Genomic DNA, 17,064 nt, shown 5'->3' with positions numbered 1-17,064 from the left:
AACATTCAAAGTAAACATTCAGGGTGTTGGAACAGAGCTGTCACAATAACCCGGATCGGGAACACCTGTGCTCAGGAATTGGCGGCAACAGCCAGGACAGCTGATTGGCGCACCCTGTCCATTTAATTCTTCAGCTTCCGGAAACAAGCTGTCTGATCGTTCTGTCAGGCGGAAGGAAGACTGAGATCACTTGCACTCGTTTCTTGGTTTTTATTGGAAGGAAGGAATGACAAGGCGTGATTCTTTGATCCGTTGTTTGGCGGATCGACGAAGCTTGACAGGCGGGTGAAGGCTTGGTGGGCGTGGTCGTGGACAGGCGTAATCGTCGTTTTGTCGGTCGGGGCTGGAGAAGAAGGGCGTCGTAGTGTTCGGAAGAGTGATCAGGAGTCAGACGGACAGGCAGGTCGTAGTCAATTTCGGAAACGGGTCGGCAACGGATTCAAGTAGAAGAAAACAGGAGGCAGGCAAAGAGTCGGAGGTACGGGCTTTCTGAGCAGATGGCAACAGGTAGCATAGTACAATCAGACAGCTTGTTTCCGGAAGCTGAGGAATTAAATGGACAGGGTGCGCCAACCAGCTGTGCTGGCTGTTGGCGCCAAATCCTGAGCACAGGTGTTCCCGATCCGGGTGATTGTGACAAGAGCCCGCTTTCCAATGTACCGCTCACCACTTGTTGTGGAGACCCGGGTGCTAAATGACCAAATTTTTTTATTTTTACACGTTCATGTAAGCGTAATCTTTCGTACGGAAGATTACGATAACGCGGACGTACGATTAGCCTGGGTTAGCTTTATGTTTACGTTAAACATTCATGGTAAACATTCAGGGTGTTGGAACGGATTCAAACGATTTACATTATTTTTAATGGGAAAAATGATTTCGGTGATCGAACAAATCGGTTTTCGAACAGGGTTCTGGAACGGATTATAGTCGAGAACCAGTTTCATTCTGCTGAGAAAAAAAAACACAATTTCTCTGCAGATGAAAAACCTTTTTTGATGGTGGCAAGAACATCTGTGATTTTTGGGATCCCTCTGGATCCCACTGACCCTTCCGACAATGAGATAGCACCTGTGTCAGGTATCCATCAGGCACAGGACATGGACTTTGATGACCGGGAGCAGTTTGTCTACTGGGCGGAGTCATCAGTGAGTGCTAAATCTCTTCTCGTTCTACAGCAACAATGTTCCCTTAACAGCAGTGTCTGAAATAACTTCTGGTTATTTTATTCTACTAATAAAACGTTTTTTTCCGATTGCGAAATCTTCATTTGTCTTGGGAATTTCGGAATATCGGTTCGTTTGAAAATTTCATAATTTCGGTTTGTTTGGCAATTTGCATACTCGGCAGCCAATCAGAAGCCTTCGTGCTTCCGGACTTTCCCGAGCGTTATAAGGTTCGCACATCATTTTCCAAAGTAGACGCACACAGAACACGAGAAAAATAGAGAAGTGGTTAGGAATTGTTAAGATTTGTCAATTTAATGGCGCTCTTACTCGTGGTATTGCATTGTTTTCCATTGTGTGACCATTTTTCGTTTTGCTAATTGTTGATGGCCATGTTGTATTGAATGGAGCCGTGTTGTTGTTTGCTTACTCATCTCATCTCATCTCATTAGCCGTACCGCTTATCCTCAGTAGGGTCGCGGGGGGCTGGAGCCCATCCCAGCAATCATCGGGCAGTGGGCAGGGGACACCCTGAACTGGTTGCCAGCCAATCGCAGGGCACACAGGGACAGACAACTCATTCGCTCATTCACACCTAGGGACAATTTGGACCGGCCAATTCACCTGAAATGCATGTCTTTGGAATGTGGGAGGAAACCGGAGTGCCCGGAGGAAACCCACGCAAGCACGGGGAGAACATACACACTCCGCACAGAAAGTCTGGGGCTGGATTTGAACCCACGACAGGTTCCCATGACATGAACTGTGCCGCACAAGCGCTAACCACTGCGCCGCCGTGCTGCCCTGTTTGCTTACTGTTGAGGAATAAATATGCTTACAGGCTGAACCACAATGTCCTGCTTATCTTCTCACACATGAGGAAACTGCACACTCTGACATATCCTTACCAGGAATCCAGCCAAAAGCTTAGTCTCAGAAGAAAGATTTAAAAGAAGCGAACAAAATGTATGACGCTACGAAACGTAAACGTACATTAAAAGCATCGTGGAAAGAGGATTTCACGTGGCTTGTAGGAGACGACGCAACGCAAACATAGCATGAATGAAGATGAGGAAATACAGGGACATACTGATGGCAGATGGAGAACAGCCATGTCATATACATGCAATGAATGTTATAAGTAGATTTATACTAAACTTAATTTTAAAGAGTTGTTCTTTTATATATTCTGATTATCAATCCTTGATAAATTGCAACAATGGGTTTCAAGTTATGAAAAATGGGGCAGGCATCTTAATGGCTGGGCACCTTTTCAGAGTTGTCTGCCCTGCTGTCCGCTAACTTTTCGTTTCAGACACTGCTTAATAGTTACAATTTGTATTAGATATACAAAACAACAAAAAACACCGTAAATTCCGGACTATAGAGCGCATCTGATTATAAGATGCACCCACCACATTTTAAGAGGAAAACCGATTTTGTACATACACAAGCCGCACCTGTATATAAGCCGCATGCGCCCACATTAAAAAATGTAACACAAACACAAAATTAACCCAAACTCGACTTTAAGTCCCGCGATTGAAACTAAATGTCCTTCATTAAAGTACACAGTCCAAAAATCACAGCCGGCAAAATGAACGGAGAATGATACCGGTACTTAAGGTTTGATGCAGACCTGCAGAGTCCGGGCCCCTTTGAGAGTAATCCAAGGAAAAAAGTGTATATTTCCAAAGGTAAGGGTGGGAAAAATATATATCCATTATTGTCCGCCCCGTCCACAAACAGGTCTGTCTGTTCCTCACCTTTACCGGTCTCCACTTCCCATCACCCCGCGTTTGTTCCGCCCCTCCTTTTTCATTCGCCCTTGGAAAACATAGCCGAATAAGTGTCTAAAATAAATACAAATAAATACCTTACAAAAATATACAGTTGCAAATACATATTATACATGGGTTACACATATTTACAAAGAAAGACGGTACACCGAGAGAGTTTTCAAAGCTTTAATAATAATAATATACCTTTCGTTCCAAACGGTGCCTGTGACAGGGCAGTTAATGGTAGCAACACGCTCGCAACACAGTAAACGGGTCTGGTAAAAAAACATACCGTACTTGTAAAAATCACGGTAAACCGTCTTCATCTTCCTCCTTAGAACTGAAGCCATCAAAGTCGTCTTCCTCAGTGTCGGAAAGAAACTTTGTCATATAGACGTCGTCCCAAGCTCCCGCAGCCTCACTAGCGCTGTCACTGTCACCGGAACTCTCATCCACTCCTGATTACGTGCAGTAGCTCTGTTTCCTTCTTAATCGGACTGCTCGATTGCTTTTAGCTTGAAAGCTGCGTCATATGCCTTTCTTTTTGCATTTTGCATGATGAGGGTATGTTTACGCTAATTTAATTTATGCACAAGCCAAGAAGTTGCAGTCTTCCTCGGCGCATATATTCCAGCGGTCTAAATCTTACCTTTTGTACTCGAGCGCCGCTGGCGGCCGTTAGAAAAATTACATAATTTGGCGCCATCACTGAATAAGCCGCAGGGTTGAAAGTTTGGGGAAAAAAGTAGCGGCTTATAGTCCGGAATTTACGGTACATGGATAGCTTGACAGATCTCCAAACAGCACTTGGTTTTCTTTTACCCCCCAAAAAAACATTGTATTGAGGATTGTTATCAGCAATAGATACTTATCGGTTGACATTTTCTCACAATAACCCAAAATTTGTATTCAACATCACCATATATAATTTGTTTTTACCAGGGTTTGATATGGCGAGTGCACACCAATGGAACCAAAAGGTCTCCGTTTGCCCCCGCCGCTCTCATTGGTGCACCAGCTGGTCTGGCTTTTGATTGGATAAGCCGAATAATGTACTACACCAACCCCACTGCTAAATCGATTGAGGTAAGCGGAACTAAGAGAGAGTGAAGATCAAATAAGTATTCATGCGTTTAGAATTTACATAAACGCTCTTTATACAGGTAATTCGCGTTGATGGGGATCAGCACTACCGGAAAACCCTCATTACTTCCACCGGGAAACCGGAAGGGGTGGGAAAACCAATCGGGATAGCCCTTGATCCAGCAAGAGGGTGAAACAAATTACTGTGTTTCTTAGTTAAATACAGCAAGGCAGAAGATGCTAAAATAATTTCACCTTCACAGAAAATTATTTTGGACGGACAAAGGTTCCGACAACGGGGTTCCTTCGAAGGTGGCCAGCGCAGAAATGGACGGGAGCAACCTCACCAACCTTTACACGGGAAACCTGGCAAACGTAGGCTACCTCGCTGCTGATATTTCCACCAGGAAACTCTACTGGGGGGTCTCAGGCTCAGGAGTGGTACGTTCCCTTAAGAACAGATCCTTTCATTTTTTTTGTTAACTTTATGATGCATTCAATGCTTTGATTGGAGCCAAAACAATACTGGCACTGGTCAGAAGAAAGCTGTCGCTGCTGTTCGTTGTCGTCATGTTGTGTGTTTGTGTGCCAGATTCGGTGAAGAAACGTTTGTGATCGTAAATGGAAGTTTTACCGGATCCCGGCCATCAAAAGTTGCATCTCCTTAAAAAAAAAAACAATAAATAGATCAATACTTAAATGTATCTATTGAAGGATTTTATACATTTGACAATAAGGGGTTTTATATGATTGAATACAAGTTACATTTATTGAGTACAATGAAGATTTTCACTGAGTGAGCGTCAGGCCACGCTGTTCCAAATGTGGAATGTTTTGGCTGGGAACAGGACTCTGACGGGGGACGGCAGGCGATGTTTTGAGAACAAGGCCCTGATGACGTGGAAACGCTCGGTGTTGTTTTGAGTTTTTCCGGACATCGAGGCGAGGGGGTGGAGCCCACGTGGGGGCTTCATTGGCACGCCCATGGGAGGAGTCGGCACACCAGCTTGCGGAAAAAACGCAGGCCGAGAAGAGAAGGCAGAAGATCGAGAGAGGAGGCTTGACAGAGACTCGAGCGATACTAATTCAGCTAATTCGGCCATATTCGATGGAGTTCACTCAGTTAAATAGTTTAAAAAATAAATTTTCCCCCCGTTTGGAAATGCCGGTCTCTTGTATATTTTTCCATTTAGAAACGAGCGCGCATTGTTAGGCGAATGTAGGTTGTGTTTGGTTAATGGAGTCAGATAACTAATTCAAAAAAATTGGTAAATGATACATTTGTTGTTATTGTTGCTATTGTTATATCATAACTGTTATTATTATTATTAGTAGTAGTATTGTTGTTATTATCGTTGGTGCCGCAGTGATGTTTGGTAACTCGTGGCATTATGACGTTGAGGGATGGGTACTACGAAGATTAGTGTATAAAATATGTGACTATTGTTATTAATATAATTATTGATATCTGACCTATGTAGTATGTATATCCATGAGATTGTGTTATATTAGACAAAAGAGGAGAAGAGGATTTCTAAAATGTATTTAATAGGGAAGATAAAGGGGTAGGGAAAATAAGCATCTGCTTCTGACTACCCCTTTTCGAACATGTTATGTAACATTACTTTGGCGTTGAGTTATTGTTTTTGTCCTGTTTTTTTATTTTAATGTTTGAATCAAGTTTTCATTCATTCATTCAAAACATGAATACTTGTCTTTCAGATCGAGAGCGGCACCATGGACGGGGCGAGCCGGGTGACTGTGGTCAGTGGTCTCTCTCACCCGTGGGGCTTGACTATCTATGAGAGCCACCTGTACTACACGGACCTTGACTTAGAGGTGGTTGAGAGAGTGGATAAAGCCACAGGTGGCAATATGGTGGTGATGAGGAGTGGCTTGTCCCAACTGCGAGCCATCAAAGTGCACGCCAGAGACAGTATGTCCATTCGTATTGTATGTGGGGGTGGGTGATATAGGTTACTAGATGAAGATTGGAATCTTTTTTCCACGCCTAATGTTTACTCATGCAAATTTTCACGAAATTTTCCAATGTGTCAAGAACCGGATTAGTAGGAGAACCCAAATGCGTGACGTTTCTCACACAAGCTTTTATTTTACGGGAAATGGGACACTCATGTACGTTAACCCGAACACCAGTGATTCGGCAATCGTTGGGCGTAAGACGTAAGGCGGTAGTCTGGCGTGGAATGACAGGAAGCCAGAGGCCGACGAGATCGATACCGATTGCACGAGCAGATATCGGACAGATGGGGTCGATACCGGACAGGACGGGACAGACAGGATTGATATCAAAATTAAACAGGACAAACTAGATGGGAACGAAAATGGAGATCGATATTATCCATCTATCTACCTATCTAGCCATCTATCTACCTTGGTCATATCCCTCAAGAAGGGTGACCGACAGCAAGAAAAACACATACAATAACAAAGAAAAGAAAAAAAAAATAAAATAAAAAGGGTAAGAAAATAGCAAAAAACACACACAAAATTTATTGGACTATGGCCAAGCCAAATAGAATAGAAGAAGAATAGAATAGAATGCCCAAACACCCAAACAAGTTAGGCACCTCGGCACCTAAGTCGGTCAAGCTTTCGTCCCTCCAGAGTCAGGGTGACACAACACACTCTTTGTTCAACAGCAGGGCCCGACAGCTTTTGCTGGTTTACCCCTGCCGCATCATACGGGTGACCTGCCCATCCCTTAGAACATGTCCAAACATCCCACTATCCCTTTACAACACCTCTCCACTCAGTCCTTTCACCAAAAAGAGCTTGAGCTTTCACTAGATTTAGACCTCTTTCCTGAAGTGCACTCATAGCACCATCCATCCACGTCAATCGCGGCCTTCCTCGATATTAAACAGGACAAAATAGACGGGAACAATACCGTACAGGAAACACAAGCAGGAAACCGGACAGAGTCTGAGTTATAACAATAGTGCACTGAAAAGTAGTGCAATAACATTTAGCAACAACAACAAAAAGTGCGCCCCGGGGTAGAAACGGTCTATGAGCCTGTTTGTCCTTGTTTTTGAGAAACATCAGAGAAACATTCATCCATCCATCCATTATCTGCACCGCTTACCCTCAGTAGGGTCTCGGGGGTGCTGGAGCCCATCCCAGCCATCTCCGGGCAGTGGGCCGAGGACACCCTGAACTGCTTGCCAGCCAATCACAGGGCACACAGAGACAGACAACAATCCACTCACTCATTCACACCTAGGGACAATTTGGACCGGCCAATTAACCTGACATGCATGTTTTTGGAATTTGGGTGGAAACCGGAATGGCCGGAGGAAACCCACGCAAGCACGGGGAGAACATGCAAACTCCACACAGGAAGGTAGCTGGATTTGATCCCACGACCTTTAGAACTGTGCCGCACACGCGCTAACTCACCATTTGTCAGTCCGTCAACGAACCTCTGCACCCGCAAGACGTGGATATTTAGACTCCTGCTTGTGTTTGCTGTCCGGTATTGTTCCCGTCTATTTTATCCTGTTTAATATCGAGGAAGGCTGCGATTGACGTGGATGGATGGTGTTATGAGTGCACTGCAGGAAAGAGAAACAGTCTTTTATAAAGTTTTTGTCTCTGCAAGCCGGAAAAGACTGCGCAGAGAGCAGTCAATGGGCTGTGTTGATATTGTACCTGTAAATATGCAATGTTGTGTCCATCCTGCTGATGTATTTACCCACGTCTTTTCCTGTTTTCTGTCAGATTCAGGAGGAACAGCAAACGCCTGCAGCTCCAACAACGGGGAATGTCCTCACCTGTGTCTCCCCAAACCCAACAACCAAAAGACCTGCGCCTGCACCACGGGCTTCCACCCGTCTCCCGAGGGCACTCGCTGCGAGCAATACGAGTCATTTGCTATAGTCTCCACACCGAAGTACATCCGTGGCTTCCACATTAACAGCTCGGATCATTCCGAGGCTATGGTGCCCATCGGTGGATGTAAGTGGACTTCTATTGACCCTTTGCACACGCGTGACCACTGTTCCCTCTAAGCTGCGTGTGTGCGCAATTGCGCACTACCCAGAGCTTTTTTGCAAACAAAATCTAGCCAGCTCACAAAAATCAGGGCTCGAAATTGCTAATTAAGAAGCGAATTAAGTCAAAGTTACAGTGCATGAAGGTAAAAACACACGAGATCTCCTGACGTTGTGTTCTAAATGCGGTTTTGTAGTCAAATTTGAAGTTAGAACGAAGTTGAGTAAAGTCAGTAGAGTTTTTCGAGAACCGGCTTCTTCGGCTTGTCTCACTAAAAGGAACCGGCTCTTTCGGGGTCCTAAAAGGCTCTTCAGGTTGTTTTTGCTTCTTTAATCCCAACATGACCAAATATTATGAAAAGTTAAGCACAAAATGACTTAAAGGAATGGGGGAATAGAACAAAAAAAGAAAAAATACCAAAATGAAAAAGTAGTGAAAAGCTGAGAAAAAATGAATCAAAAGGAAGAGAATTAAAGAAGGAAAAATTTAGAAAAAAGCCAGAAAAAAAGAAAAGAAAGAAACAAAGGAAAAACAGATAGGAAAAAATAAACACATGAGATTTTTTTTAAAGGAATTTAAAAAAAATAGAAACAAATACAGGGAAAAAGAAGACAAAGTTTGTGTCCACACGATCTCTCCCACTATGTTGTATATAGAGTATCCCCTTAGACCAGTGCTGATCTAAAAGCCTATAAAAGTCTGGATGCTTAGCAGTTCTTCGTAGGTTATCGGGTAACCGGTACACGATGCTGCGCTGACAGAGTAAATATCTTTAGCATGCTCAATAGTGATTTCTATACAAGGTGCAAATGCTCCGTGCTTTACTGTTCTATTCCATTTCCTCAAAAATTAGATACAAAGTCATTTTTCGGCACAACCCTAGACTTTAACGTTAGCTGTTGAAGGATTTTTTACATTTGACTATAAAGGATATTTTAAAATTAACTACAAAGTAAGTACGTGTACTCAGTTTGATGCAGTAGAGAGATTTACTGACTGTTTTTCTTCAAGGTATATTAGAAGGCTAGGCTGTCTGGAATGCATCAGACGTATTTTGATAACAGAATTCCCGTGAGTGCTGACGAGAGAAGGCCAGATGCACAAGGACAAACATCGCGATGCCTTTCGGTGAGGCGGGGGCGCGCCCATGGGAGGAGGAGTCGGGGAGAAGATGGCCAATGAGAAAAAAGCTAAAGCTAGTTGCAGACACCTAGCAAATTGGAAAAGGGTGGGATGTTTTTTGAGATGTTTGTTGAAATGTATAAATGATCACAGAAAAATCGGGGTGGGAGAGTCGTCTCGGGAAGGCACACTTACATCCGCTGTTGTGAATAAACCCGCCCCCGTGCAGAATTGAAGGCTGTTTGATTATTCTCTTTTATACTCTTTCAAAGAACGAGCACATATGATTTCTGGTTAGAAATCCAACACTGTATATGCTAATATGTTTTATCCAGCGTGCCATCAAATCTCAAATCGACTGTAACCAGCTGCTCAAACTGTTTTATTATTTATGGTCATTTTGAAAAGGCTCAAGCATTTCTTCCAAGCAGTTGTCAGACACACTTAGCTAAAGTAGCAACAACTAACGCACTGGTAGTTACATTGAGTGTCTTTGACGTGACTCATACCTACTTTACATAAATTTCCTCGGAAATACCAAATAACATACTTCGTAAAAAAGCCCTCCGCAAACCCTGGAGTATTTTGAGGGCTGCCAGTCCCTCCGATTATTGTCGGTATCCATCACCGTCTTTTGTCTTCACGAAAAAGGATACGCTAAAATGCCAAATCGGGCTTAGAACCTTGCCGGTTTGCACAGCCCACCGCACAGCAAGAAATAGCCATCGTTAAAGTTGGGGTTATATTCTTATGTCGTGGTCATTGAAAATAGTTTCCACCCCACTGATTATTCAACTGCCCAGAGATCAGCTGAGTTTGCCCTCCGTCATGGCGCTCGTACTTCCGGGGAATGCTTCACCTGCAGAGGCTCAATATTCCTTGTGACATTTTTCTCATATTTGTTCATTTTCAGTTATCTACAAGATTTTCAACTTTGTAATTTCCCGTTTTTGCAGCTGCTTACCACGCTAAAGAGAGCTTGGGGCTTCACATCGAATCAGGATTCATCTATTGGATTGACAACAGCACCTCCAGCGGTTACAAAGGCATCTACAGGAGCAAAACGGATGGATCGAACTACCATAGAGTGATTCACAGTGGCATTGGAAGAGGAGGCATCCAGGGTTTTGCAGTGGACTGGATTGCAAGTATGAAATAAATTATTATTAATGTTATATTATACAGTCACTCCGCATTTATTTACTAATATCTTACTAATATCTAATATCTTACTAAGGAAATAAACTAAACTAAACAAGGTATAGATGGAAAAGTAGTAGTTGATGTCCTGAAAGCATAACTAGATGATGGATGTAATGGATCTTGAGCATATAGTGTTAGTGGAAGTTGCAGTCATTTTTTTCCCAGCATTTGTTTTGGGTGATATTATTTTGTTTGGTCATCAAAAAAGCTTCATTTAAAGGGATAGTGTGTATTATTTAGTCCCTCCTAATGGTACAAAAAATGTTCATCCAGTCAAAAGAAAGCATTGATTTGAGCACTAGGCAAAAATACCTGAACTATCATACCATTGTTAAATTTGATAAAAATACATTCTATCTATCTACCTTGGTCATATCCCTCAAGAGGGATGACCGACAGCAAGATAAACACGTACAGTAACGAAGAAAATAAAAAGTGAAAAAGGAGCAAAAAACAGAAATTAAACAGGTGACACAACACACTCTTTTGTTCAACAGCAGGGCCCGACAGCTTTCGCTGGTTTACCCCTACCGCATCATAGAGGTGCCCTGCCCATCCCTTAGAACGCGTCCAAACATCCCACTATCCTTTTACAACACCTCTCTACTCATTCCTATCACCAACAAGAGCTCGAGCTTCCCTTATATTTAGACCTCTTTCCTGCAGTGCACTCATAACACCATCCATCCACGTCAATGGCGGCCTTCCTCTCGGTCTCCTTCCATTGACTTCTGCTCTGTATATCCTCTTCAACATTCGCTCCTCATCCATCCTCTTTATGTCTCCAAACAAGCCGAGTACTCTCATATCCACACGCTTGCTCACTTTCACTACTATTCCAGTAATGTCTCTTACAATTTTATTTCTCAATCTATCCAATCTTGTCACTCCTAACATACTCCTCAAACATTTCATCTCAAAAACATTTAATTTCATTCTCAAATACACACTTTGAGTAAATACGTTTAAGCTTACTTTACAGTTATTCCCATGTATTTGAAAGTGTCCACGGTTTCGGTGTCTGGGGGCAAAACTCTTCGGCAGTCATAAGTGTAGATTGTGTACAGGAGCATTTTTGTAACCCAATCTTTCTCAATCTCCTCAGACAACTTGTACTTCACCAACGCTTTTGAGAGCGAAACCTTCCTGGAGGTGCACGCCATCAACACCTCATACCGACTGATCCTCCTCAAGTCGGCCGACGACAGACCCCGCGACCTGGCCGTCAACCCCAAGCTACGCTACCTTTTCTGGACCGACGCCGGGCAGATGCCCAAGATCGAGCGGGCCCTGCTGGACGGGACCAATCGCACCGTGCTGGCTTCCGAGAGTCTTCTGTCTCCCCGCGGCCTCACAGTGGACTACACCAACGACTTCCTGTATTGGACGGACGACGCGCTGGACATGATCTCTCGTATGGCGGCTGACGGCTCACAGAGGGCGATCATCCGGTACGGGAGTCGCTATCCAGCTCCCACCGGGGTGGCTATACTCGGGAACGTCATGCTGTGGGTGGATAAAAATCTTGGAAAGCTCTTCCAAGCCAGTAAAGAACCAGGCAATCTTAACCAGTCTGAGGTAAGCGTTAAACACATGATATGTGTATCCGGCAAATGTTTACCCCTTGTTAGTTTCCCCCTTTTTTCTCATAAAATTCTTCACTGAGCACATTCTCACATAGGTCAGCAAACAAACTGCTGTCACAGTCTTATTCCACGGACAGACTGAGGAGATCATTTCTTCCTCATGCCATGAGGCTCTTTAACTCCGCCCGGGGGAGTAAAAGCCCACATTAAACCCCACCCCCACATTTGCATATTACACTATTTTTATTACAGTGTGTAGTTTCCGTAGCACTATTTAAATACTCTATAGCAACACGTTATAATGGGTATTTCTGTATTCTATATCTTTATTTTATTATTTTATTTTTCAACACAAGGATACTGATGGAAGTGGGAATTTCCCTACGGGGATGAATCAAGTGTCTATCTACCAACTTACCTACCTACCGACCCACCGACCGACCGAAGTCATGTTTATTTTCTAGCCGTTAATGAATGAATGAAAACTTTATTCGGACATTAAAATGAAAAACAGAACAAAAACGAAAACTCAACAACAAAAAATTGTTTCATAATATGTTCGAAAAGGGGTAGTAAGAAGCAAATGCTTATTTTCCCTACCCCTTCATTTTCCCTATTAAATACACCAATATAACTATAGTAATGATATTAATAATAACAGTTATGATATAAAAATAGCAAAAATAACACAAAGTTAACTAGACGCACTATTCCCAATCTCTCGTATCACTCATACGCCATTTTCTTCATCTCTGTATTCCGCCTGGAATATTTTTTTGTATTTAAATTTGAACACGTGAATAGTTGGACATTGTTTGATCTCGTCTTGTAAATTGTTACATAGTTTGACTCCACACACAGACACACACATACTTTTCCTGGTGGTTCTCACCTTTGGGATTATGAATTCACTACAGCCCCTTAAATTATAATTTCCCTCTTTCCGAATGAAATCACAAAAAGTCCGCACAAACCACCATTGGAAAATCCTTTAATGTGACGTTTCAGGTCATCCGAGACAACCTTGACGGCGCCTCGGATGTCATCGTCTTCGACCCTCACGTGCAGCCCTTAGCGGCCCACCAGGTGGGGTTCAACCCCTGCCACGAGGACAACGGGCGCTGCCAGCAGCTCTGTTTCGCCATCCCGGACCAGGACCACCCGAAATGCGCCTGCGCCCACGGCTCGCTCCTCACCAACGGAGTCACGTGCGGTTACAGACAGGACGACTTTCTCATTTTCACCACCGACTACACTCTGAACAGCATGAGGCTGGACCCCCAGGACCACAGCAGTCCCTTCCCGACTTTTAACCTGGGTTACAACTTGATGGGCTTGGATTTTGACTACAAGGAAAGGCGAGTTTTCTACACCCAGTTCAACGGTTACGGCAGGAGCAAGATCGGCTACATCACGACCTCGGCCCCGGGCAGCGCACCCACCGTCATTGCATCCAGTAAGTTGACCGTTCATTTTGGAAATACCTGAAACCCAAAGGATAGGTAAGATTGGGCTTCAAAAATTCAGCCCAACACAGGCTGGCGGGTATCAAAACCCAACCTCGCCTGAGACCAACCAATTCACATGATTTGCAGGACCGAGCCTGAAGCCGATATTTCGTGTTTCATTTGGGAGGACTCAGGAGGAAAGATGATTTTGTATTTTTGTTACAAAATCAAAGTTCGGCAGGTTCTTTTAGATCCAATTATTAAGGCACAAAAAAATTGAAACCTATCTGGCCCTGTGTAAAAAAGTAATTCCCCCTGAGCCCAGCCTGGCCCAAACGCAATGACTGACATTTTCGACCTATCCCGGGACGAAATTCAGGTCTTACTTGGGTTTGGCTTAAGATCTTACGTCTGACCGAAACTCCAGTCGAAATCATCTGTATCAACTCATTTTTTCCATTCAGATTTAGATGACCCCGAAGGTTTGGCTTACGACTGGATACACAAACGTCTGTACTACACCGACTACTTCCGTAAGAACGTGCAGTCGATCGGCTTGGACGGAACGAACCGCACCATCATCGCCCACGCGAACCGCCCGAGGGGCATCGTCGTCGACCCTTGCTACGGGTAAAATCCGAAATCCTCAAAAACGGAGATGGCGACTTAAAAAATGCTGATCTTCTGTCCCCCATACAGGTACTTGTATTGGACTGACTGGGCCAGCCCCGCCAAGATCGAAAGGGCCACACTGGGAGGGAACTTTCGAATCCCTATCATCAATAGCAGCTTATCCACACCTAACGGCTTGGCTATTGACTTTGAGGAGAGGATGTTGTACTGGGCTGATGCTTCACAGTATGTTCACATCCTCAACCCAAGAACAGGGTTGGGTAAAGTTACTTTAACTGGATTACTTTCAATGACTTTTGGATTACTCCAATACCAAATATGCTAATAAAAGACAAAAGAAACTAAATGAAATGACTAAATTTTGTGCAGGCTTGGGGAGTAACAGAATACATGGAACGGCAAAAATGATGTTGGCAAGCTGTTTGGATTTATTTTCATTTTGTTTCTGACGCATTTAATGTTCGTTTTGCCGGAGATCAAAGAGATCAAAGCCAGGAGAGAAAGCTTACCACGTGTTGTGAGTCATCATTGTATTCATATTTAGTTTCTTTTGTCTTCTATTAGCATATTTGGTATTGGAGTCATCCAAAAGTCATTGAAAGTAATCCAGTTAAAGTAACCCTACCCAACCCTGTATATCTTGTAATAGTTGAGATATAATTGAACAGGGTTGGGTAGGGTTACTTTAACTGGATTACTTCAACGACTTTTGGATGACTCCAATACCAAATATGCTAATAAAAGACAAAAGAAACTAAATATGAATAAAATGACTAAATTTTGTGCAGGCTTTGGGAGTAACGGAATACATGGAATGGCAAAAATGATCTTGGCAAGCTGTTTCAGATTCAGATTCAGATCTACTTTATTGTCATTCTAGTAGACGTGTATACAGAACGAAATGTCGATACATCTGACCCGCACAGTTTCCTTAAATGTACAGATATAAATAAAATGTTGTATTGAGTTGGAGTATTGAGTACTAATAATATACTAAATAATTATGGCTATGTATAGTATTTTACAGTAGTGAAGTAGTGCAAGAGGAGCAGCTCACCAGATGTGCAAAATGGGCAGTCAGGAAAACAAGTCAGGTAAACAGTAACAATAACACTGTAACAATAACACTGTAAGTACAATAGTGCAGAGAAACAGATGTGCAAGGAGTGGCTAGCTATAAGAACTGCCAGTAGTGCAAAAAAGTCAAACAAAACCAACAGATGTACAGATTAGCAGCAGTTTAGATTTCATTCTGTCGCATTTTATGTTCGTTTTGCCAGAGATCAAAGCCAGGAGAGAAAGCTTACCACGTGTTGTGAGTCATCATTTGATTCATATTTAGTTTCTTTTGTCTTTTATTAGCATATTTGGTATTGGAGTCATCCAAAAGTCATTGAAAGTAATCCAGTTCAAGTAACCCTACCCAACCCTGGTTCACATCCTCAACCCAAACGTCAATATTTCCTCATGACTTGATTTTTTTTTGTCTCCTATCAGAGATAAAATCGAGCGGTCGAGCCTGACGGGCGCCAACAGACAAGTGATCTTGCTGGGGGTCCAATACCCATTTGCCTTGACTGTCTTCAAACAGGATATTTTCTGGACGGACTGGACAGAACGGGCTGTATTCAGGGCGGGGAAAGACGACGGTTCTAGTTGGGCAGTGCTCGGCCAGGACCTTCAATACCGGCCGAATGATATTCACGTTTATTCCGGGTCCAAACAGGAGAGCTGCTCCAGCTTCTGCCTTCAGTTCAATGGAGGCTGCAGCCACGTGTGTGTGTCTGGTAAGGAGCAAAATGATACATATAGTGCCACCTTCTGGAACGATGTATTTTGTGTGTATTTGTCACTCACAAAGGTTTCAGACCATTGAAGGATTTTATACATTTGACTATAAAAGATTTTATACGATTGAATACTGGTCACATTTATTGAGTACAATGAAGATTTTCACCGAGTAGGCTTAAGTTCAATGACAGGTCACCCTGATCTGAATGCGGAATGTTTTGTTTAGTTCTGTTGATAACAGGACTCTGACGCAGGACGGCAGGCATTGTTTTGAGTCTTTCCAGACATTGGGGCGAGGGGGTGGAGCCCACGTGGTGGCTTCCCTGGCACGCCCATGGGAGGAGCCGGCACACCAGCTTGCAGAAAAGACGTGGGCAGAGAGAAAAAAGGCCGAGATCGAGAGAGGAGGCTTGACAGAGACTCGAGCGACACTAATTCGGCCATATATTCAATGGAGTTCACTTAGTCAAATTGTTTAAGGAAATTAAATCTGCCCCCGTGTGGAAATGCCGGTCTCTTGTCCATCTTCTCCACCAAGAAACGAAACGTTGTGTTTGGTTAATGGAGTCAGATAACTAATTGGAACAATTTGGTAAACGGTACATTTTAAAATATTAAATTCCTAACACCACTGAAACAATTTTAACATTACACAGAGACAACCCAAGGAAATACAAAATGCAGTCTTGAAATGGTGCTTCCATTTATTAAGGTACAAAAAAATCTAGGCCTATCTGGACCTATGTGAAAAAGTAATCCCTCACAAAGTAACTGTGTCCAACCACAGTTTTGGGAAAGACGAGTTCAATTACACAGGCCACGCCCAAATTTGACTGCCACCAACTGTGTTTAATCAAGAAATTACTAAAACTGAATCTGTTAGACAAAGTGAAATAGGCTCCAAAATCTCAAGAACACAACTGACATGCCACGATTCAAAGAAATGCTAGAAGAAATTGGAAAAAAAAGATAGAAATCTATCAGTCTGGAAAAGGTCATAAGCCATTTCCAAGGCTGTAGGGCTCCAGCAAACCAGCTCCATAGCCATTATCCACAAAAAATGGGAACAGTGGCAAACCTTCCCATGAGTGGTTGACCAACTATGATTATTCCACAAGTGTGACAATGTCTAATTTATAAGAACCTTAAAAAAAAATCCAAGGAACTGTTAGTCAGTGTTCATGACTCGTGTATAAGAATGACACTGGCCAAAAATGGTCCCCATGGTAACTTT

General features: G+C 43.1%; 1 protein-coding gene across 1 annotated transcript in view; it reads left to right on the top strand.

Annotated features, from left to right (window-relative positions):
- lrp2b (low density lipoprotein receptor-related protein 2b) overlaps nt 1-17,064 on the top strand; it is a 134,054-nt gene that overhangs the window by 54,321 nt on the left and 62,669 nt on the right. Inside the window, exons 32-43 of the mRNA XM_088322929.1 lie at nt 982-1,148; nt 3,890-4,033; nt 4,111-4,220; nt 4,294-4,471; nt 5,753-5,966; nt 7,775-8,011; nt 10,126-10,317; nt 11,478-11,950; nt 12,967-13,414; nt 13,871-14,036; nt 14,106-14,264; nt 15,537-15,826. Of these exons, the coding sequence (XP_088179055.1) occupies nt 982-1,148; nt 3,890-4,033; nt 4,111-4,220; nt 4,294-4,471; nt 5,753-5,966; nt 7,775-8,011; nt 10,126-10,317; nt 11,478-11,950; nt 12,967-13,414; nt 13,871-14,036; nt 14,106-14,264; nt 15,537-15,826 (2,778 nt within the window). The remainder of the gene's footprint in view (nt 1-981; nt 1,149-3,889; nt 4,034-4,110; nt 4,221-4,293; nt 4,472-5,752; nt 5,967-7,774; nt 8,012-10,125; nt 10,318-11,477; nt 11,951-12,966; nt 13,415-13,870; nt 14,037-14,105; nt 14,265-15,536; nt 15,827-17,064) is intronic.

Source organism: Urocampus carinirostris, chromosome 19, assembly GCF_059441175.1.
Source record: "Urocampus carinirostris isolate Australia breed hairy pipefish chromosome 19, RoL_Ucar_1.0, whole genome shotgun sequence".
Classification (NCBI taxonomy): domain Eukaryota; kingdom Metazoa; phylum Chordata; class Actinopteri; order Syngnathiformes; family Syngnathidae; genus Urocampus; species Urocampus carinirostris.
The sequence above is the reverse complement of the archived record's forward strand: the minus strand, read 5'-3'. Positions and strand labels throughout refer to the sequence as shown.